This window comes from Cataglyphis hispanica, chromosome 21 (assembly GCF_021464435.1).
Source record: "Cataglyphis hispanica isolate Lineage 1 chromosome 21, ULB_Chis1_1.0, whole genome shotgun sequence".
Taxonomy (NCBI): Eukaryota; Metazoa; Arthropoda; class Insecta; order Hymenoptera; family Formicidae; genus Cataglyphis; species Cataglyphis hispanica.
In genome coordinates, this window is record NC_065974.1 from 3,981,161 (window position 1) to 4,004,506 (window position 23,346).

General features: G+C 33.0%; 3 protein-coding genes across 6 annotated transcripts; all 3 read right to left on the reverse strand.

The window, feature by feature from the left end:
• Positions 1 to 1,640: 1,640 nt before the first annotated feature.
• On the reverse strand, positions 1,641 to 11,908 carry LOC126857406 (transmembrane protein 205). The gene is made up of 4 exons (XM_050606793.1): positions 11,107 to 11,908; positions 3,596 to 3,789; positions 3,282 to 3,445; positions 1,641 to 3,099 (listed from the first exon to the last, which is right to left on the reverse strand). Exons 1-4 carry the CDS (start codon positions 11,385 to 11,387, stop codon positions 2,812 to 2,814), a joined length of 927 nt encoding a protein of 308 aa, XP_050462750.1. The 5' UTR covers positions 11,388 to 11,908; the 3' UTR covers positions 1,641 to 2,811.
• Positions 11,909 to 11,947: 39 nt separating this feature from the next.
• Positions 11,948 to 21,756, reverse strand: LOC126857405 (cullin-associated NEDD8-dissociated protein 1). 4 transcript variants are annotated; one of them, XR_007688493.1, is made up of 18 exons: positions 21,443 to 21,756; positions 20,645 to 20,814; positions 20,200 to 20,413; positions 19,791 to 20,083; positions 19,547 to 19,709; positions 19,188 to 19,461; positions 18,494 to 19,000; positions 18,121 to 18,404; positions 17,910 to 18,041; positions 17,659 to 17,827; positions 17,284 to 17,581; positions 16,996 to 17,194; positions 16,651 to 16,908; positions 16,355 to 16,543; positions 16,018 to 16,261; positions 15,759 to 15,905; positions 13,399 to 15,631; positions 11,948 to 11,990 (listed from the first exon to the last, which is right to left on the reverse strand). XR_007688493.1 is itself a non-coding variant. In XM_050606792.1 (17 exons), the coding sequence occupies exons 1-17, from the start codon at positions 21,485 to 21,487 to the stop codon at positions 15,498 to 15,500; spliced, it is 3,717 nt and encodes a 1,238-aa protein (XP_050462749.1). In that variant the 5' UTR covers positions 21,488 to 21,756; the 3' UTR covers positions 11,948 to 15,497. The 4 variants fall into 4 exon arrangements, 3 of the variants coding, with proteins under 3 accessions (XP_050462749.1, XP_050462747.1, XP_050462748.1); XM_050606792.1 differs by having other exon boundaries at positions 11,948 to 15,631; positions 21,446 to 21,756; XM_050606790.1 differs by having other exon boundaries at positions 11,948 to 15,631.
• Positions 21,757 to 22,237: 481 nt separating this feature from the next.
• On the reverse strand, positions 22,238 to 23,309 carry LOC126857383 (PCNA-associated factor-like). The gene is made up of 4 exons (XM_050606750.1): positions 23,086 to 23,309; positions 22,917 to 22,985; positions 22,706 to 22,842; positions 22,238 to 22,585 (listed from the first exon to the last, which is right to left on the reverse strand). The coding sequence occupies exons 1-4, from the start codon at positions 23,120 to 23,122 to the stop codon at positions 22,505 to 22,507; spliced, it is 324 nt and encodes a 107-aa protein (XP_050462707.1). The 5' UTR covers positions 23,123 to 23,309; the 3' UTR covers positions 22,238 to 22,504.
• Between the last annotated feature and the right edge of the window lie 37 nt (positions 23,310 to 23,346).

Here is a 23,346-nt window from a genome sequence, read left to right on the forward strand (position 1 = left end):
TTCTCCTGATACATTTGCGAATTTTGAAGCTTTAAATTTTTGCGCTTTTTAAAATTTTGGTTTGTGCCACCTCCTTGCTAGTTATATTCTCCTGATACGCCACCTCTTTGCTCATCATGTTCTCCTGATACATTTGCGAATTTTGAAGCTTTAAATTTTTGCGCTTTTTAAAATTTTGGTTTGTGCCACCTCCTTGCTAGTTATATTTTCCTGATACGCCACCTCTTTGTTCATCATGTTCTCCTGATACTTTTGCGGATTTTGAAGCTTTAAATTTTCACTCTTTTTAAAATTTTAGTTTGTGCCACCTCCTTGCTAGTTATATTTTCCTGATACGCCACCTCTTTGCTGATCATGTTCTCCTGATACTTTTGCGAATTTTAAAACTTCAAACTTACGCGCTTTTTAAAATTTGAATTTCTGCCAACTCTTTGCTGATTATGTTCTCCTGATACGCCACCTCTTTGCTGATCATATTGTCCTGATACTTTTGCGGATTTCAAAACTTCAAATTTTTGCGTTTTTTGAAATTATAATTTGTGCTACTTCTTTGCTGATTATATTTTCTTGATCATATTCTCCATTATAAAAATCTTTACTCGAGTCGATAAAATAAAGTTTCAGAAATTCCAAGAAAGAAAAATCGGCAAAAAAGTATCACAAAAATATATAATTAATAGCAGTAGCAAAATGTGTGGGAATGGATGGGTAGGTTCATTCAAAAACATCCGTTTTGTATTATTAATAGAGTTTATTAGATTTTTAAAAATTATAAAACATATTTTACAAACTATTATCGATTTATATACATATATACATATATATGTATTCATAAATAAAAATGGATCGATCGCTTTCGCTGTTAATTACATTTTGCACACACGCAAACGCAGTCATTTTTATTATTATATAATGATACACATAGTATTTTATTATGTTATACATATATCGAATATCGGACGCAATCGCATTTCGCTGTACATATTTTGTACATACACACACACACACACACACACGCACACATATCTTTATTAATTACACAGTGATACACACAGACATTTTATTATGTGCATGTATACATATTTTTTGAGTATCGGGCGCAATCGCTTTCGCTATTACACTATATTTTATACACACATTTTTATTATTATACAATAATACATACTGACATTTGTACGTATATATATATATATATATATATATATATATATATATATATATATATATATGTATATGTATATATACGTATAAATGTCAGTATGTATTATTATATTATAATAAAATTATTCCAAATGATCTGGGATACCTTGTATATATATATATATATATACAGAATGTCCCAGATCATTTGGAATAATATCGTGTGCAGGTAGAGCGGACCAAACTGAATCAAAAAGCCCTCTATTAGTTTTTTGAATAACACTTATCAAATCCCATTGATTTGCATTTCTCATATTTAGATTTAATATAAAGTATTCACCTGTATGTGAAATTAAAATTTAAAATATGAAATGTGATTTCATGAGCACAAAAATGGACATTGCTTTATATTTTATTAACAATAGATTTTATTAAAATTTTATTATTAAATTAAAAAATAAAAACCATAATTTATATAAACATAACAACTTAAATAAACATAATTTATAATATTTTATTTATTTAGAAATAATTGAGTTATGTACATACTTACTTTCGATTACGTAGCACGTCAAATTTTACGACATATGCCAAAGCTTATACGTTGCTTACGTCTTACGACTTACGTTTACGACTTAATGTACTTGCTATGTGCTCAGATCCTAACTGGGATTAATAAGAATAAAATTCTTTTTACAAAAACAGCATGCATGTTTTATTATATGAAATATCGTATGATTTACAAATGTTAAACGGGCAAAATTATTTACAATAATGAGCTCGATATACGAGTTCACAATTTGGTCAATTATATAAAATATTTTAATCTAGACTGACATTACTGCGCGCGCACGTGTATGTGTGTGTATGTATGATGATTTTTTTTAATATGTATTTTCTCTCTTGCTAGTTTAATAAATATCTAACTCTGATACAGAGTAAATATACTTTTATTGCCTTCAATGCGTAGTAAGCAGAAATTTTGCATGAAACTTCAAAAACAAAAATATTCTTAAAAATTTCTAGCGTTATCAAGAAAACCACGATATCTTTTCAATCGTAGGTAGAATACTTTTATCTAGTTGTATTAATACACTTTTGTAATATGTAACGCAAAAACTTAATTATTCTCTCTTAATTATTTCTTTGACATATATGTCGAAGAAAAATATACATATGTCGATATAAGATATAAGAAAAAAAAATACGCTTTGGCAAGAATCTATGCCTTAAGAGATATAAATGTATAACAATATTTTTACATACGACTATCGTAAATTTGTAATTTTTGTTCGAAATATTATTTATATGAAAGCATCAACTTTTCTTTTCAATGTCGACAAATAAATTACATCCACTCAGTCTCGAGACACTCTCACAAGTTACACATGCACGCGTTTCGCACTACTTTTAGCAATAATTTACACAGTGTTATCAACGAATTGTAACCAGATCATTTATAAAAAATGTTAAAATTCATTTTTATCCTCTTCTCTTAGTTTGATTTTCTCTCAAGTCAACAACATGCATGACTTATGTCGTGCAAATAACAATTGTTGTATGTGATGATCTTTTTGCTGAATGCTTATTCTATTTCAATATAGAATAAACTCAGACTAATACAATACAATACTAGAATACTAAAGTTCTATACTCAAAACTGACATACTCTTACAGAACACATAATTTACTCGCAATATAATAAAGATGAAGCACCGTACACGCCATGGTGAGCATATTTCCCATGGCAACGGTCACGTGCACTCGGCGGAACGCTTGATGGATCTTCAAGTAGTGCGGGCAGTTTTTTAGCGGCCCGGCGTTGTGACCGCCGATCTCGTTCCCGACACCCGCTGCGCGTTCCAAGTTGTTTTTCTGCACAATCAGCTGGAGCAGCGGTGGTGTTAGATAGAGACGTATCAACAGTGCCAGGAAAAAGGCACCGGACATCGCACCGACCTACGCATATTATAAATTTCACTTCTTTTTATTGTTATTTTCATTTTTATTACATTTAAAGTTAAGTAGAAAAATTAAATTAAGAAAACATTAAATCCAAAAAATTATTTCTATTGAGGAAAGAAATATGAGGTATAAAAGTTAAGTTTGTCTTTAAATTTTTCATGATATCTTTTACGCACCTGAACAGCGATTTCGATGTCCCACATGTACGCCGGATGATGTTTGACGAATATGAGAAGCGTGGTAAGACTCAAGCACGCATTAATCGTAAAGTATCTCGGAAATAGGACGCGTTGCACCTCACCGAATGCGTGTCGTGGCAGTGCAAAATATAAAGATAGACCTGCAAGCAAATCATCATATAAAAGCAATTAATTATAGAAACTTATGTAAGAAAAAAAGAAGAATTTTTTTACCCTACTTTTATTCCAAAAAGAAAAAAGAATTCTTCCATTCTTACTATAATACAGATATTTCGATGTTTCTTAATTACCTGATACGAAGGTCATCCAAATTTGCGCACCAAAATGTATGACGAAGGATGCGAGATAAATGAAGGAGGCCACCGTGGAGTAGGAATGGCCAGGAGCCTGTGCCCTTTCCTTCGTTGGAACGAGCACCGATGCGACAAACAAGACCGCCGCGATCATAATTACGTGAGTGGGTTGCGCCGTGTGAAAAAAGATCCTGCAAAAAAAGATGCAATTATGAATTTAATATCTCGGTTTCTCTCAATTGCAAGAATTTTAATTAAAGAAAACACCCTGCTCCTAATCAATCAGAATTTTATTATAAGCGTTCTCAGGTATTGTACATATAGTTCACGTTCGATAAAATTTCAAATTAAGAATTACTTATTAATTACTAATTAATAAAAAATTATGCTATTTATAAAACGCGATAAAAGGCTTGAAAATCAATGGGATACATTATCTCGATCAGAATCATGCTTATTCGAAAAATGGCCTGATTAGATTTTTTCCTTTTTTTTCGATATTCTTATCATCGTAAAAAAAGTTTACATTAATAATTGATAATCCAACTTGACGCAATTTGCGAGATATAATTTCGTCGGGCGCCGTATTCTCGCCATCTGTCCACTTCACCAAGTATCTTGAATTATATGATTATTTAATATACGATGCGCAAGCATACGAGCTGCGATATCGACGACGAAAAATTTCGTCACGCATATCTTCGTTAGATAATTTGCAGCGCGTCTCATTTTTTGATGCACGCGTCGACGTGACGTCAAAGTCAATTAAATCTGCTGAGATTGAAGGCGTCTGAGAATGCGTTCTAGTGTGGGTTAACGCTTATATAAATTATTTGCTCAATTCTAAATTGAGTTCAAGGATACATAAAACACAATTTTTGCTTTCCAATATATATTACACACACACACACACACACACACACACACACACACACACACACACACACACACACACACATATATATATATATATATATATATATATATATTTAAATAATAAAATATATAATATTAAATATATAATATAATAAATATATATTTATATATATATATATATATATATATATATTTATTTATTTATAATAATCATAACAAATTAATATATATATATATATATATATATATATATATATTAATTTGTTATGATTATTATATTTATTTCCGTATCGCAGAGAATTTTTTTTATATGACGCAAATATATTATAAAAATATATTAGCTATATAAAAAGAGATAGAAAACTATAAATAGTTGAAGGATACTATCAGATGATATCAGGAATTACTATCACTAGTAAAAGATATTAGGAAATATAATTTATATACTTATTATCATTTAATTTTTATATGACGTTATATAAATTAATATTTATATTAAATGTCATATTAAATGTTAAAAATGCAACGCATGAAAAACTCGTTAATAAATTTTAGCAAGCGCTTCCTACTGAGATGGCCTGTGGCATATCGAACACGCACGAATAGAAATAATTCTTGCACGCACAAGCACGTGTTGCATGTGCATGCATACGCATACGCGTGACTCTCGAAATTCTTCGAAGTGTCTCGTATGTTTTATGCCGATGCTGTTACGAGTTACGAGGATGCTGGTGCGCACTCCCTGGTCAAGTACCTCGGCGTGCCATCCCTTTTTTTTTTTCTCTCGACAAGTTTAAAGCGCATGTGCATCTTTGCCAATGCAATATTCACTTCGATAAATTCCGGTGTTTTTGATTCTGTATATTTTGTACAGCGTAATAGGAATTTAGTAAAGATAAATTTACATAATCATTATTCATTGTCTGTCTCTGATCATCTGGTCATCTATTTCATAGATAGACATAAAGTAACTTTGATTGTTTTCATTGCAGGAATTAACGCATTTAATTCTGCAACTAAAAACAATTTAACATGACGTGGCACGAAATTATCGCACGTGACGCAGCCTCTTTGTTTGTTCATTATTGTCAACAGTAAGCAAAAATGATTTTACATGTCTGTATCTTTAACGATGCAAAATTTTTATCTTTTAAAATTGCCGAAGATATTTATCAAATTTGCGGCACACGTTATTCAAAATGTGATAATATTCAATAATGTGTCATGTATAAATAACTGTATACGTATTTATGCCGATGTGTGCAATTTATGTAATTGCGCGAAGAGTAAACACGCAAGAGAAATATATATATCGCGAGATATTACTCCTTTTTTTTTTTTGTTAACCAGATATAAGTATCGTCGTAAATCAATAAGCAGGCATCATCCTTGGACTAATTTTATATTTGCAAGTAAAATCACGAGGAGCACGTCTGTCAAGCGGCGAAGAGAAACTTCTTGTTTTTTTCTGGCAAACGTAGAGCGTTCACGATAAGAAACATCTGTGACAATACAGCGCGTGTAATAATCACATTATGATCGCGCTCGATCGCCTTCGAGTATCAATTAATCACGACGAGGTCAGCAGCCAATAAGCCGAGACAATAAAGTTTGTCTGCCGTTTGTATTTCTTGCACTCAGCCGCCTACTCGTGATTAATAAATCGGTGTTCGACGCAAGTAGGTGAACCGGCGAGACAAAAAAATCCTACCACGCGACACTTTGCGTCACGCCTGTCTATCTCGTTTGTTAGACCCGCATATTTTTATCTCCTACATTTCGTCATTTGCGTTCTTTTTTACATCAGTCGCGACAAGTGCATCCGATGCATGGCGAAACAAATGTCTCTAACGTGTGATAAAATTTAATTAAAGATTAATTAGAGATTTGCCTTACCAATGATTTGACGATTTTATTCATTTATCCTTTTTTACCGTTTATCAGATATTAGAAGTCGAAAATGATACATTTTTCTCCGTTCTTTCTTTCTTCATTTTAGATGACAGATGCATATTTGATAGATATATTGGATATTTATTTTTCTATATTTTATTTTTTCTATTTTTCTTACATTTTCTATTTTCTTTTTTCATCTTTTATTGTGTTTTAATCTCTGTGGTTATCTCTTTTTTTCTTTATTCAAAATTATATTATATACTCTTTTCTGTTCATACGACAGGATCCGCGAAAGAGAGAATCCGAGGATTAAGTCCGGATACACGATCGTGATTTGATATGCGAACAATCGGACGCACCTGCGTATATGTGCGTGTGCGAATGCGTTATGAGCCTAGTATTATCAAGTGGGAAACGTGCAGGATGGCACGCACGACCCACGTCGCTCAGATCGTGCCGGCGTATGATTCGCAAAATCAGTTCTCACTCCGATTTTATTAACGATACGCGAAACAATGTGCGCGAATCTCTATTGGATGCATCCGGTCTCCCCGTTTTGTCTCAAACCGTCGCGTTACTCCCAAGATACTAACTTCGTAACTCTGAGTAAACCCGTTTCTAAGTGCTTGGGAGTACAAAGTTCTCTTATATATATATTAATTTTAATCACAAAAGATAATCTTAATTAATAAGTGAATATCAAGAATATCAATTTTTAATATAAAATTATTACAGTTATATAAAATTATTACTGTTACAACAACAAGAATCTAAAATATGTATGGTGGAAATTTTATTAGAGATGTAATATCGTCCAAAATAATCAAGTCATATTTCAAATTATACAAATAAGAAATAATAAATTATATAAATTATTAATAAATGAATATGTGCGTGAGATGTGTAGAACGAACGAATGATATATTATAATATTACATTCTGTGTTTCTAATGAAAACAACGGTTGTGCGACATAACGGAATGACCAGACAGAACAAACAAGATCGTTTAGTAACGCCTCATTTGTGAATTCTTTAAAGATGCCGAGAGAGATGCTCGGTGCTCGGCGAATTGCCAGCTATACGTCCGACGTGGCAAGTAGATTACAGATGTTCGATACCTCGTGAACTCGTTATACATCTCATCGCTTCGTACGAAATTTCTATAAAAAGAAATCCTTGATATTTTACATATTTTATGAATATTTCATCTTAGAATTAATTAAAAAGATATATCATGGAAAAAATTGGGGGGAAACTCTCTTGCAATGTATGATGTCATTCTCTCGCTAAGAAAAAATTAATTGGAAATTAATCAAAGCAATTGTTATTAAAAGGGCATTTCTCCGGTTTTGATGTATATATATATTTATGTAACATCTCAAATAATAAATATATCATTAATTCTAAAATAATTATTAAAAAATTATTACCTATATAGGTATGATATTTATATAATGCTGTATCTTTTCGTATATGTAAAATTTATAATACATTGTGCAAATGTATATTGACGCGATCTGATTGAGACATACATTTATTAAAAAGCCGTTAATGCAATCATTTTGCAAGAGTAATTATCGGAGATGATTGACTAATTCCGACTAATATTCCGAGACGTTCGAATGCTCGATCGACGAAGCACTTAATAAAGAATGCTCTCGAAAGATAATGTATCCTACGCCTTTGCATTATAAACGGGTTCCTGCGGTTGTCCGAAACGCCCGGAACGTGTAATTATGTTTTTTTTTTTTTTAATGGCATTTGTATCACACGTTAACATATACGCTGTGTCAGCTCGAGTGTGCACGCGTATGCGATTCCAGCGCGAGAAAGCCGCGATTACTTATCTTCCATTAAACCTTGTTGTGCACACAAAAATTACCGGCGCCTTTCGCGCAAAAAAAAAGTGCGGGCATTATATTTATATACATAATACGTGCACACATTATATATATATATATATATATATATATATATATGTATTACCACAAAAATAATGTTATATTAATTAATATATTATTTATACATTATGTAATTAATATTAATCAGAGCATAATAATTAAATATAATTATTATTCTTTATTAATTTTAGTTTTATATATAAATATAAATATATATATATATATATATATATATATATATATATTTATATACATATATATAAAACCAAAATTAATGGAAGAATAATAATAACATATAATATAACATGACAACATATTAATATAATATAATAATAAAATAATAAAAAATAATAATAACATATATATATATATATATATATATATATATATATGTATGTATGTATATACATAAAATATATACATAAAATATAATACAGAAAATATATACATAAAATATATACATAAAATAAAATTATTATAGAATATAAATGTTAAAGAAGGCAATAAAAAAGGATATAAATGTCTTTATAGATGGTTTTCTGGAAAAATAGAATTAAATTTGCGTGCACGTCCTTTGCAAGAATGCATCCATTCATCCGCCTCTTTTTCCGAGGAAACGTGGCGATTACGCGACGAACACAGTCATTGGCCTGTGCACTCTCGCACGAGACACGCCGTAGACACGCCGTAATCATTATCCAATTATCGTCCGACTAATTATAGGCACGCGATGTTAATACCCGAGAAAATTACACGAGAGCGGGTTTATTACACGATGTCTTTCAAATACACAAAAGTGCAATCATTAGATAAAAGATGGGTTTACGGAATTATACGAAGTTGTTGAAATATATCGCGTTATCAAAATGATAACCTTTATGTCGAATTAAATGGATTTGCAAAGAGCGGAATTTTTCAATTCTTTTTCTTTTCTTTTCTTTAGAGATTTACAATATCGGAATTTAAATTGTTCGAGAGAAGAGGAAAGACGTCATCGACAAAATAATAATTAATAAAAATAAGAATTCCAGACGTCATTGAAAACTTTCGAAGAGGCTAGTGCGTCATTGCGACGTCATTGGAATTTTTGGCAAGAATAGAGAGAAGATAGTATGCGTCACTCGTAAAATTTATAAACTTCTCTAGCTATGGTTTTTAATTTTTTTTTTTTTTTTTTCAAGAAGATCTGTCTATTTATATTTTTATGTACGTAAAAAAATTGAGAAAGAAGGCAATGATAATATAATCTCTCGCGGCGTGTCTTTATAAGATTAACTTGATTTTTCAAAAACACATTGTATTTCATTTCAGCAGACATAAAGAACATTTATTCTTCAAATTACGTAATATAAGAGTAAGAAGAAAATAACGAGAATTGCCTTTCGCATCGCCATTTCCCCAATGACGTTTTCGCGCCTTAATGGATCGTTGCTTTCAGAACGATTCTAGGAAATAGAGATTAAAGACAAGCGCCGACTAGATATGCGTGTTGTCTCATAAATGGAGGGCAATGTGTGAGTCATATGTACGCAGATAGTTTATCTAGTGCAAACACGAAAGATTTTTTAGGTAGGTCGTGCACCATCAGTGTCGATTTACGTCACATGCGTTGATATGCTTTCCCCTCTCCAGTTTTGATAATTTACAGAATTTAATATAAAATCTTAGAAAAACACGCATCTGCGATATATATCGATAATTCTTTGACGCTTCTAACGATGACTACTTGATTCTGATAAGAAATAAATTTCCGTTAAATTCTGAATTACTTATCACAAGAAAGCTTTTCTCAATCGCAATATCAAAATTCAATCAATTAATCCTTATCGTGTGTCATATTAAATTTTACACATTAGAATCTAGATGTCTGCGTGACTATTGAAGTATTACTATAGTTGTGATATATAAATAATTGTCAAGTTTGAAGAAGTTTTAAGATTATAGCATGAAAGATGATCCTATCTTTTAATCTTCGAGAATGAAAATATAAAATATAGGGAGAGAGATATATTTCCATTTTATTTATTGATTATCGCGTTTTAAAATAGATACTAAGAATTTTAAATTTCTCCGCAGTAACAATCCTAAAAAAACTAGCATTGCTAATCGGAGTCGCGAATTATGCTCCAACTTTGATCTCGACATTTTATGCAATGATGTTGTTGCATCATTGCATAGTTTTTCAAATATAAATTTCGAGTTAATATTATGTTGTCTCTTTGATGTATTAAGTATCGATTTTTCACAAAATCTTAAGAATATTATCTAGGTAGATTTTGTCCAAAAAAAGAAAGGATGAAGATATATATATATATATATATATATATAATTTTTATGCGCGTGATATGTATTGACTTGATATAACTGTAATAATCTAATATATCTAATGAACGATCGTAATTGAATCTGTAATGAATCTCAGAGACGGTTAAACCGGCGTGTATGCGAAATGATTTGAACTCTCAAGGCAATTACATATATATGATAAGAACATCACACATATATAGAAATCTTTTCTTTATCGCATGTAAAAACTTTATGATAGTAGCCGCTTCGTCAGAGTTTTTGCCCTAGTTGGCAAGTGAGAGATTTCCAGTTGTATCTATAATCCTCGGAGAGGGGAGACTCGAAGAGTTCAACTATCAGATCTACCTTCTCTGGAGAGAACAGTCTCTGATGGAAGAAAGCGAGCGATGGAAGAAACTCTCGTCTCATCGATGAGACGAGAGTCAGACGAAATCTGCGTGTCGATTTTCAGAAAAAAATTTTCCGTTCAAATTTTCTATCAAGAGGTAGCGAAAAGAAAAAGGCGGGAAAGTCCTTTTTATACTTACTTGTACGCTTTGGAACGACGCGCGACCTCGTAGTACTTGGCCAGCTTCTTCAACAGCTGACCGTAATGTGCCGTGCTGGCGGCCAGGACATCATCAGCTAAATCGGGCAAGTTCTTCTCCTGCTTCCGCTCACGCAGGAGCTCCTTCTCCAGCATCTCATCGTGAAGTCTCATGTACTTCTCCTTGACGCGGGACAGCTTGCCGCTTCTTTGCTGCGAAGACGTGGACAACGTGGACATCGTCTCGCCCGTCTCGCTTCCAACCAACGTACGTACGCACATGACGCTCCGCTGCCGATGTGCCGTGCCGGTATCAGCGAGTCTCAGGGGTCGAATCTCAGAGCGATCTCCTGTTCGAAGACGACGATCTTCGAACGGGACACTTGGACCACGTTTGAAGACTGTTCGCGATCTCCCTATCCCAGCCACTCTCTCTCTCTCTCTCTACGTAGGTGCTCGCTCTGCGGTAGCGCAGGTGGGTTTGACAAACTCGCTCTGCTCGATAGCGCGATAGCCTGTCGTCGCGAGGGTGGCCGATCACGTCCGATCGTTTGACATGCATGACGTGCGTGGGAGAGAAATTTTACACTCGCTTCTCCCTCTCTCTTTCTTCCTTTCCCGCTCTTTCTCTCACTCTCTCTCTCCCCCTCCTTCTCTCTTTCTCTCTCTGTCCGATTATCACCGTAGAGTGCGCTGCGCCTCGATACCACTCCACTTTTATGTCATTCCCCCTCCTCTCTCCTCCGGTTCCCCGTCTGATGCGAGGTGGCGAACGGATGCGAAAGGGTTGAGATGCCGCCGCCGAATCTCTTCTTCCAGAAGAGAATATGAACAGGCGTCGGTTTTTTTTTCAGGTGACATTTTAATTCTCTTAAGAATCGAATTCTGAAAAAAATGATATATAATTAATTGCGATATTTTCACCTCAATACATGCGTAATATGATGTTTTCATCTTTTTCTCTAAATAGCGTATGACGGTTTTATATTTAGAAACCTGTATAAAATAATAATAAAATGTTAATACATTGCAGAATTAATATTTTGAATAATTCATTTTAAGACATTTTAAGACATTAAGATTATTATAAACGAGAGACATAAATAAGATGTGTGAGAGAAAAATTCATTACGCACACATACATGTGGGAGTTAATATTATTAATATTATGATGTTTGTTTTCATTTGATAATAAATATCATTAATATTTGTTTATATTTGATAATAAATATATCATTGATGTTTGTCATTTAATAGTAAATATATCATTTGCAATAGAAATATTCGAGATAAAATATATTTTTATTTCTTTGCTAATAAAAATATTCAATATATACGAAATATATATTACAAAATATTAAAAATATATTACGAAAAATTAAAAATATATTACGAAAAATCAATTCTTTTTATTAAATCATTTACTGTTTAATAAAATGTACTCTTTCTTCTGCATTCGTTGCATTATTATATAAAAAGCAATACATACAATTTTCAATTTTACAATAAAATTTACGATGAATTTGTTACAAGGTCACGAGAGCTATTGTTTATGTAATTGATGACTACTTGTGGTGTTTCTAACGTGGTGTATATCTAATGTATTCTCGCATTCCTATTTAATAGTGTGTATATTATTCTAAGAACAAGAGAAAACAATGTAGAATTTTCATGTTAACTACAAGTTTGCATTAGAAAATCTCGAAATATCTCTAACGAAATATCATTAACGATAATGGATATTTTTCTTGTGATAATTAATGCGTGTTATGTCTAGATGTAAATGTAAATTATAACACGCGCGAGAATCCTTCAATCGTCTTTGTCATTATATAAGAATTACGCGTAGAACTAACGGATGATTCACGGGAAAAGGAAACTGCATAAATATTATTTACACATTCTAGTCGAGATTTTCGTCATAAGGAAGGTCTTGTAACGAAAATCTCGATTAGAATATGTAAATAATGTTAATAATGATAATGATAATATTAATAATGATGATATACAGTTCGCGTAAATTGCGCAAGCTGTTGACACTGTCAACAATTGACATATAAATCAAATTCGAAGAAGCGCGCTTGCAAATAATACCTCTTGCGAATGTGTATACTCGCTTTAAAATTTCGCAAAAAATCGGAGAGCGGTCCACGCAATTCGTTCTCAGAATAAAAATAAACTCCAAATTGAACAATGATTCATGCATATCGATACTTAATAATATCGCCAGACATCAAAGATATAAAATTCTGTATGTTAATGTTCCAATTTGCCGCTATACAAATTTAATCACCTGTGATTCTAATCTTAAATCTTGAAATACGATATTTTTAATACAATAATACTTGTTTCCTTTGCACACACACAAAATTAAAATATAAAGAAAAAAATAAAGATTTGACTTCAAGCGACTTTAAGAGATTGCTACAACCAATACGTGATTCCACTTTCGGTGAACTACGGAGCCGTCGTGGAGGCCTGCAGGTTTTCGGGATGAGCTAGTGCAAGCTTCCGGTATCAATCACGAGAATCATTGTTAAATTGCTGCCACTGCGGAAGCGCAAATCCGATGCAGCGCATTATGCAACGCACGTACGCGTGTGGCGTACGTGCCCCGAGATAGGCCATCTCGCTTTTCACACACAGCCCCTAATACGAGAGAAATGAGAACTTTTATGAAATTCGACGAACGGTCCCTCTCTTTCAAATTACTCTCGCCAAATTATTAGAGAGCTAATCAGCCTTTAGGCAATACAAACCGCGAGAAAGAGAAAGAGAGAGAGAGAGATTTACACCTTCTAAAATATTTAACACATTTAGCCGATTCTCGAAGATCGAGTCATGTTGTCTTTTTTTTTTTCATTATCGATCTCTCCTCGAGAAACACCGAGACGTGAAATCCAATAGACGTGAAGCCACGATAGTAAGTCTTTAGTCCGCGAGACCAAAGATTTCTTATACACACTAAAATGTATTTATATTTTACATTAATTTATAATTATTGTTAATATAATAATATATGAGATTTTTTTTTATCAAGCGCGATTGTCACAATGAAGACAATATCATAATGTTATCGTAAAAATATTGCGATTGATAACTAAAATAGTTAGCTGTCACTAACTCGATCAATGTTTATGAATCACTCTTCGTCAAAATAAACACTCTCAATAAACGACAGCATTTTTCTATAAAAAAGAAAAAATAGATAAGCACCACTTTTTGATGACGTAAATACGCAGTAACTAGCACTTATAATATGAATCGCAATCAAATGTATACGTTAGTTGTGTTGCATAGTTGCATAGCACTCGAGTATGCGTATTGACATTTTGCACGCGCGCGATTAATAATCGCATATATAGCGCGTCTCGCCTGACGCAATGATAGCTTCTACTTTCGAGAGAAAGAAACACGAAAATCAATTTGAAATATATATATATATATCACATATAATTATATTTTATATGTATTTAATATAATTGCAAAATTTTTGTACAACAGAATTCAAATGCGGACTCTCGCTTTATTTAGATAAAGTATTATTAGTGTACTGTCAATCTTTCCCTTTACTTTCAGAGTATTTGCGTCGCAAAGTCAATGCACTGCCAAGTACTGTCAATCGCAGAGACTATCGACCGCAACCGCAAACCTTTTAGCAAGACGCGAATTATTTCTGCAATTACTATCTATTTATAGTCGCTCAAACGTGTTACTCTAACGCAACAAACTATCATTCATCGATCTGCTCGGTGCTCTCTTCCGAAGCTCCTTTATATTGTGTATTGTACAATCTCTGAATTTCTTGCACAATCACGATGATTAGATATTATTAATTATTATTTTTATCATACACTGAAGGAAAATGCAATTGACGGATACACTGAAGGAGAGCGCCTGCCCACAATCTTGTTAATAAATTTATTTTGGGTATCACGTATAAAGTGGGTCACCCAAATAAACCGTTACGAACATGCATCAATTATGGATTGCACGCGAATGTGTTTTAATTTATTAGCGCTGAGAAAGCGATTTTTATTTCAAGATATTATATTTTTCTCATGTCTTTCCGTAGCTAATTTCATTTTGCGCAAGATTGTATGATTAAGTTGGATCTTATCGCTTATCGCGATAATTAGCATAAATCGATCCAACAAAATAGGAGATATAAGCATGTGATGGTAAAATGGTTATTGCCGGCAAATTTATTTTAAAATTTATACATGGCGTGCTACATTAACTCACATTTATTAGAAACTACGTTCAAATCGAGAATATAATATAATGAAAAAATAATGTATAGAAATAAACTATGGATAGAATATGATCACGAACGCGCTTAGCCCACGACGATCTATATGAGATACAAAAAAAGAATTAAGTCAATGACTCTTAGCTTTGATCCATCGCATTTGTCTCATTCATATTATTGCCGGTACAGTCCTTTTGTATTATCTCAAAAAGTGGCTGCAATTCCGGCGTAGCCTTAATCTGCCCGACAAATTCACTCAATGATGGATTTTTATCTGAAAATTGATATATTGTCGCATAAACTTTGCACTATATATGTAAATTTATTAAAATCATTTTTACACTCAAGACTACATTTTATTTAAATAGATTTAATCTTTTATCTCATTTCAAGATAATTACCTGCATCGGGGATAGTTAGCAACGCTGCGACAGCTCTCAGAGCGGAACGTTTCAACTCGTCTTGCTTTTCGTATTCCTGCTTCACCGAGTTTGCTTTTACTTTCATCGTGCAAGTACTCTTGAGCGGGTCGACTAATCGCTCCAACCCTGCGTAAGAAAAAATTAAAGAATTAAAATTAAGTAAATATTCTCAAAAGATCTAATATTATGATCAGTTTTAATATAAAGAAAAAGAGAGCAATTGCATGTGATCACTTACTTTGCAAGACTGCGGTCGGGCACAATTGTGCGAGTCGCGCGGTCATAAGGTAGGTCAACATTTTGATATCGTAGTGATCTCTAAGACCGTTTTCTACGTGATTTAAGAATTCGAAAACATCTAGCCTATCGAGACATGAATCCAACAAGGTATACATGCATTCGAACGCTGCCTTACGAAGATCCAATCCATCGTCCACCGTGTGTTTAAATGGACCCATTTCGACTTCTCTGATAAGCTCTTTCTATATATATAAAAAAAGCTCCGGTTATAAAATTCCGGAGATAGTTTAGATAATTTAGATCTTAGTTCTTTCGCTAATTTAAATCCTACTAACCTTGATTTTGGTTTCCGTGTAAAGATGCGGCAGAACCGCATCTAAGAGATCCCTTATCAACATAGGTTTATTGTGAGCAGCGGAATTAAATGCGACTAACGCTACTCTCCGAACGTTAAGATCAGGATCTTCTAAAGCAACTAAGAAATTACCCATACATTGTTTCAACATGGCATCAATAGGTTGTGGCTGTAACATATAATATTACATATAATATTGTACATATAATATTATATATATACATTTTTAATATATACACGATTATTGTAGAACGATCGTCGCCAAAATGTTAATACCTGATCGGAAATAGTGAATTTGACTGCGGTAACCGTCGTTGTTCTCATGAGAGCCGACGGCGACTTGAGCGATTCTTGTAATCTTGGTAATAGAGTAGCAGGATCAATTAGGGTCAATTTACCAAGACATTCGGCCACGACGTTACGAGTACCTTCTTCCGTGCATTCGCAGTGCCTGTACAAGAGCATCCAGATTGAGGGCACAAAATTTTGCAAATGCGATACACCGGATGGACTGGCCGACTGACTCGTGATGATCTACAAAAAAAAGAAAAAGAAAATAGAAACAATTTTATATATATTTAGATGAATTTAATGTAAAAAAAATTATGTAAAGATATTTACCTCTTTTAACGAATGTAAAAGCAGATATTGGCGTTTAGGTTGCGCCTCAATCTCTTGAAGTATGAAAGGCAGGTATTCAGGAAGATTTCCAATCGCGATATTTCCCAGCGTGTAACTAGCCGCGGATTTCACCTCTTCCGAATGAGAAGAGAATGAATTTATAATAGTGTGTTTCAACGAATTAATTCCACTCAGATCTCTGTAGGTAGAAATATTATCTTATAAAGACAAATGTTCTTAATATGTAAGATCTTTGTATTAAGAAAAAACAAACTATAATTTTCTTACACGTGTCTTCCTATCTCTCCAATGACCAACAAGGCAAATATGTGTTGGGCAACATTCTGAATGTCTGATGGATTCTGAACGTCTTTTAACAACTGTTGCACGATACACTGCGCTTCTTCATGCCATGTGATTGTCAACGCGGCCGCACACTTGGCCAGTGAGTGATAAGCCTGTTTGTGAAGTACGGATTGAGTAACTGGAACTATTAACATTGCGAGAAGGTCTCTATACCCGAGACCCGGTAGATTCGCTTGTACTAAAGCTTGGAAAAACTCAAGCATTGAATTTAATGCGACACCTGTTCGACAGAAAATCGATGCATTAATAACGAATATACGAATATAAAATGTTTAATCCAATATTTTGTAATCTTACCTTGAAGAAGTGGCGACTTTACAAGAATGAGGATCTCTGGCAAGATATGGTCAGAAACTTTCGTTAGAGCAGCTGGATGTAACTTTGCAATGGTAGTAAGAAGATTCAATGTTAGCTGCGCAATGTGCAAATCTGATTCATTTAACAATGCAGGTAACTCCGTAGTAACCTGCAAAGAGATAGAAATTAGAGATAATCATCCTATGTTTAATTATATATTAATGTACATAATAAAACTAATATTCCATTACCTTATCAAGTAAGTCCGGATGCAAAGCTGAGCTATAATTGCATACCAATGTATCTAGAAGAGGAAGAGAAGAAAGTTTTAAAGCTCGTTGATTCTTTCTTAAAAAGGATCCAAGAATGGGTATTGCTTCTTCCTACAAAAAACAGTAACATCTTATACAAAAGAATTTTGCTATTTCTTATAGTGTATACACTTATATTTTATAAATTTACCATGATTGGTTTAAGATCGACCCTCAGAGGAGATGCAGCTATACAAGTTAGAGCCTTAACGGTGGTAAGTCTAGTTATCTCGTTGCGCAATCTATCCAAAAAGATAGGTAAACATACGTGCAATTTGTCTGATAGAGTGTCTCCAAAGTGTGCAAGAATCTGTCCCATGCAAGCGATGGCTCTTTCCTTCACTTCCTGATCAATATCTGCCGTTTTGAGCCTCATCAGAGTGCAGTGATATATTTCGTTAGATAACGGGGTGAAGCCGCGGCAGAAGGGTTTATCTGAGATAAGCATTAAAATCATCGTTATGGATCACTCTGTGTAATCGGTGTGATCGCAAATAAAAATTAAGTAATATAAAATTACTCACCGTGAGGTCTAATAACTTGTACAAGTTGCTGCAATACGAGCAACGCTTCGGCAGCAATCTTATAGAAGGAATCTCCCACAGCTAATATGATTGGAGGCGCCAAAACTGGCATATGAACGTGGAACGCTTCAGGTTGATGCGTCACCAATAGCGTATGCACGAAAGCTAAAGTATCGATCTTTATATTCGAGGAAGAATTTTTGTCACTCAGGGAATATTGGATGCCGGGAATCAATGCTGGGATATGATTAGTTAAAGCGCCAGGTAAAACAAGCACCAGTTCTTTTAACAAGGAAAAGCAATCTTGTCTCGTTTTAATGCTCTTTTCCTTCATTTGACGATGAACTGCCTTCACTATTAACGGTACTTGTTGTTGCAACAATGCAATAGGTCCATCATCATCTTCCATTGCATCTGGATCGAGCGGAACACCGGTAGCCGGCCTCGTTTGTCTCAACAAAGCGATATACGCATGAAATATATCTGATTTGACATTTTCTTCTCTTTCTGTAATTACATAATAATGAATTTCATGCATTATAATCATAGATATTGCATAAACAAAAATTTGATAGATTTTATATATATATATATATATATATATATATATATATATATATATATATATATACACACACACATATATATATCTCCACATATCTTTATATATAAATAAATTTCGGTTGATACTTGCCTTTAAACCTAGCAATCAATGCAGGTGACACTACTTTATAAAGCTCTGACAACAACTCTCTTCTACTAGATACAACCGCTTCTAAACATTTTGCAGCTGCTCTACGAACTTTCCAACTCATATCGTCGTCATCGGAATATTCATCTTCCGCGTCTTCCTCTCCGTCTTCTTCTATTTCCATTGCAGTACCTTCTCCATCAGAAAGATCATTGATATCATCATCATAATTGTAGTTTGGATCATATGTAATATATATTAGGCAAATCTCTATGATCTAAAAAAGATAAATGATTTAATTTAATAATTCACAAGATACATAAGTATAATATGATAATATAAGATTTATCTAAATCATGTACTTTATTTATATGTGGCGTAATCTCTTTTGGACACCTATAAACAAAAGATTCGAATGCTTGCAAACAATATTCCCTCAATTCATCATCATCCTCATTACTATATTGAACAATCAATGGCATAACACGTTCTATTTGCTCGCCGAATCTGTGTCCCGCTTGCCGACTGCAAATAAATTTAGATAATAAATTGGATGATAATTTATTCTCTTCATCGATTATTCAAACATAATTTAGATTATCTAACCAAATAGAAGCAATGCATTGGATATAGGTACGTATAACGTTCTTTGCTGTTTGAATTTGAAGACCCTCGAGAAGATAATCTAGCAATTTGTTGTATAAATAATTGTTGCTGGATGTCAATAGATGACTCAGTGCTACTATAGTGCGTTTACGAACCGCTTGCCGCGGCGAAGAGAGTTGCGGCAATAATGCGGTCAAAATTGTAGAATGAAATGTGACTAGTAAAGGACCGAAGCGAGAGAGTAAGTCGGCGACAATGTCGAGTGCTTCGAGCTGTACGGATACATCCTCTTGCTGAAAAATCATGTTAGATATAAATCATGTTATATAATCATGTAGATATAATCATGTTAGATAAAAATATTAGTCAGAGATACATATTAAAAAGAAATCAGACAAAGATAACTTACTTTTTCAATAGCACTGCTTAATTTGCCTGTAATACGTCTACAAACATTTGCGACTAATGCACTACAACCCAAAGGAAGCTCGGAAATGACAGTTTTCAAGCCAATGCTAGATATATCGCGTAATTGCTCCTTGTCCGATACCATATTGGTACACAGAGCATCCACAATAGTTTCCACTTGGTAATCCTTTACTTTATTAACTAATGGACCCAAACTGAAATTGCATACATCCTTATAACCATACAATTGAATAAAGAAGTCTCAAAAAGAAATAACAAATATTTATAATTTATTTATTTCACATGTCTATTTTTTGTTATTTCACTTGTGTTAATAATTTTCAACTTTACATAATATATTAATGTACAAGAAATTCATACATAAGAAAAAAATACAATATGTATGAAAAATGTATAAGAAAATATATCTAGACAAAGAAAACTACCATTTGACAGCAAGATTCTGTACTTCTCCATTTTTATCCTCTAATAACTTAAGAAGCATTTTTACAACTTTGCGCTCAGAATCATCATCCAGTTTGATACTGTCTTTCTGTAGTTCGCTCATCAAGTCATTAGTTGCCATAAATCTGAAGTCTTTATCACTGGATGTCATCTGTAAGAAAAGCATAGCTGTTTCAAGCACTAACATATTTTAATAATAAATATAAAAATATTCGAATATCGAATATTTTTATATTTATTCAAATATTCGAATATCGAATAATAATCGAAATATAAAAATATACAACAAAGATATAATATATTATCGATTGCACAATATTAGGGATAACTGATTAATTTATAATATATTAACTAGATTATAATATTTATTAATTTATAATAAATTTATATATAATTTGTAATTATTTATATAATTATTAAAATAAATACAATTAATTATGCATTAATGAGATTGATTAGATATCAATTACTTGATACGTAGAAAAAGGTTGCAATATCCAGATATAATTGCACATATTCAAACTTTCAGAATAAATATAAAAAAAAATTTTTTAAATTACATAGAAAAAAAAAGAGGAAAGTATTCATTCTATAATATATTCATAACGAATATTATGAAAAATTAATCGGAGTTCACGGAGAATACAGTAAGGTTATGTCATCAGAAAAATACCATGACGGATTGAAATCTCGTATAAAACGCATCGACTGTAAATGACATTTCTTTTCGATCGCTATTATACATATACATATATTATGCGTATGCCAATGTGCACGACTACCTTCTCCAGCAGATTCGCTATTTGATAGGAGACACTAGCCATGGTTGCGAAGTTTTTTTCTCACAGCCGGTTCGACGATCGGGTGCAAATCCGGCGGCGCGTTTCAGTAAGGCAACGAAAAAACGAAAGGAAAAACAAAGGGATCCCGGTGGGACGATATCGACGAATCTTCCCCCGATGAAGAGTCGCACGAATCGAGATATATAATGTACCCAGCACTTTTTCTTCCCCCTTTTTCCTTTTCCTCTCCCTTTACTGAAACTCCGCTATCGGCAGCATCTCTCAATGCGATGCCGAAATTTTAACTGAACGTTTCGCGTTCCGAAAGCCGCCACGAGGAAGCCGCCCGTAGTGCCTTCCGCATGCGCGTGCGCGCATATATACGCGAATGCGTCCATGTCATATTTTATATGTACGCGGGTATATATTTAGATCCTCGTGAAAAAATAATGCCGGATTGAGATGCATTTTCCGCTATTTTTAACGCGATTCATCAACCGTCAACTATGATGTACTGTAATGTTGCTACTTGAAATTACACCTAATGAATTATCTCATGTCGTTATGTATTATCAAGCTCTCCGATTTCACATTCTTGCACTCTCACAGCGATTGCGATTGATTCTCGAGGACTATAGTTTAAAAGATGTTTTATTCACGTGTGTTTGAAGACAAAATTGACCAAGATTCGAATTGCTTTGCATTGAATAATTAAAATTAGCATAGTACAATATGTATAAATTAGTTTTTTTGTTTTTTACCTCTTGTTTGTAAAAATTTCAAATATAAAGATTTTAAATGCAAGTTGATCGCTTCCGTTTATTTACAATTAATTTGAAAGCTAACACTTATTACAATAATGAACACGAAGTCCTACTAAACGACAATAAAATGAAAAATTTGTCTTGTTTTCTCTTATACCTGTAGTACCTAACTATTTACAACTTATGAATACATGATAAGAAAATATAACAGTTAAATAGTTAAAATAAACATAAATAATTTAACAATAAAATATTAAAGAAAGATATGAGAAGTGGAATAAGATATAGAAATATTTTAATCAGTTTCATCGTCTTCTTCTGTTGTGCTTTCTTCAGCATTTGGATCCTCACAGTTAGACTTTGAAGCTCGAGTTTCCTAAAGTAAAAACAAATATATGTGTGTATATATATATATATATATATATATATATATATATATATATATAAATTTAGAAAGCAAGGATATTAGCATAAGCATAACTTATTAAGTATTTACAATTTTTTCTTTTATTGGTGATGCGTTACTTGTAGTTGTCTTTGAACTTATATTCATAAATGAAGTGATAGGTTTCTGCCACTCTGGTGTTTCTCTTGGATGATAGGGATTTCCACCTCCATAGCTTTTTCCTGCACCTATGAATATATATTTCTTTATTAACTATTTTTTACCAAGAATGAGAATATGAGGAATATGAGAGATGCCATACTTTTTCTGCCATTATTTTTCTTGCCAGCAGAACCCGCGCTAACTTTTCCAGGCGCCTTACTGCCTACAGCTGTAAACAAACGACATACACAAACAATAACATATCCTCGCACACAACTCGTTAATAATAGAGAGATTTGTCAAAAATGTTTTTGTGCTATTTAGCGTACCTTTTCCTGGCACTCTATCCGCCTTTGTTCTCACCATGTTTCTAACACGTGAAAGAAACTGTCCAACGCAAAATCGCACAAACGAACTTCCAAAATGCTACCTCGCCACTTGCCAAAATATCGTTACGGAATTTGAAACGCAGTCAAATCCAGTATGGCCAAATTAGGCATCAGTTGTATAAGAACAATTTCAAAGGGATTTTTTTTCTAAAGCGCGAAATACGAAATAACATTTAAAATGTACATATAATCTGAATTTTT

Bases quoted from the DNA above. Each gene is read 5' to 3' on its own strand.
- LOC126857383 (XM_050606750.1), bottom strand. From the start codon at position 23,122: ATGGTGAGAACAAAGGCGGATAGAGTGCCAGGAAAAG. The intron at 22,986-23,085 runs GTACGCTAAATA...GTTTGTTTACAG, and splicing joins GGATAGAGTGCCAGGAAAAG to CTGTAGGCAGTAAGGCGCCT. The intron at 22,843-22,916 runs GTATGGCATCTC...ATATATTCATAG, and splicing joins GAAAAATAATGGCAGAAAAA to GTGCAGGAAAAAGCTATGGA.
- LOC126857405 (XM_050606790.1), bottom strand. From the start codon at position 21,487: ATGGCTAGTGTCTCCTATCAAATAGCGAATCTGCTGGAGAAGGTA. The intron at 18,405-18,493 runs GTGAGTAATTTT...TGCTTATCTCAG, and splicing joins ACAAGTTATTAGACCTCACG to ATAAACCCTTCTGCCGCGGC. The intron at 15,632-15,758 runs GTAATTATCTTG...ATCAATTTTCAG, and splicing joins GCTAACTATCCCCGATGCAG to ATAAAAATCCATCATTGAGT.
- LOC126857406 (XM_050606793.1), bottom strand. From the start codon at position 11,387: ATGTGCGTACGTACGTTGGTTGGAAGCGAGACGGGCGAGACGATGTCC. The intron at 3,790-11,106 runs GTAAGTATAAAA...CTTTTTTTGCAG, and splicing joins CGTCGTTCCAAAGCGTACAA to GATCTTTTTTCACACGGCGC. The intron at 3,446-3,595 runs GTAATTAAGAAA...ATTTGCTTGCAG, and splicing joins TTGGATGACCTTCGTATCAG to GTCTATCTTTATATTTTGCA.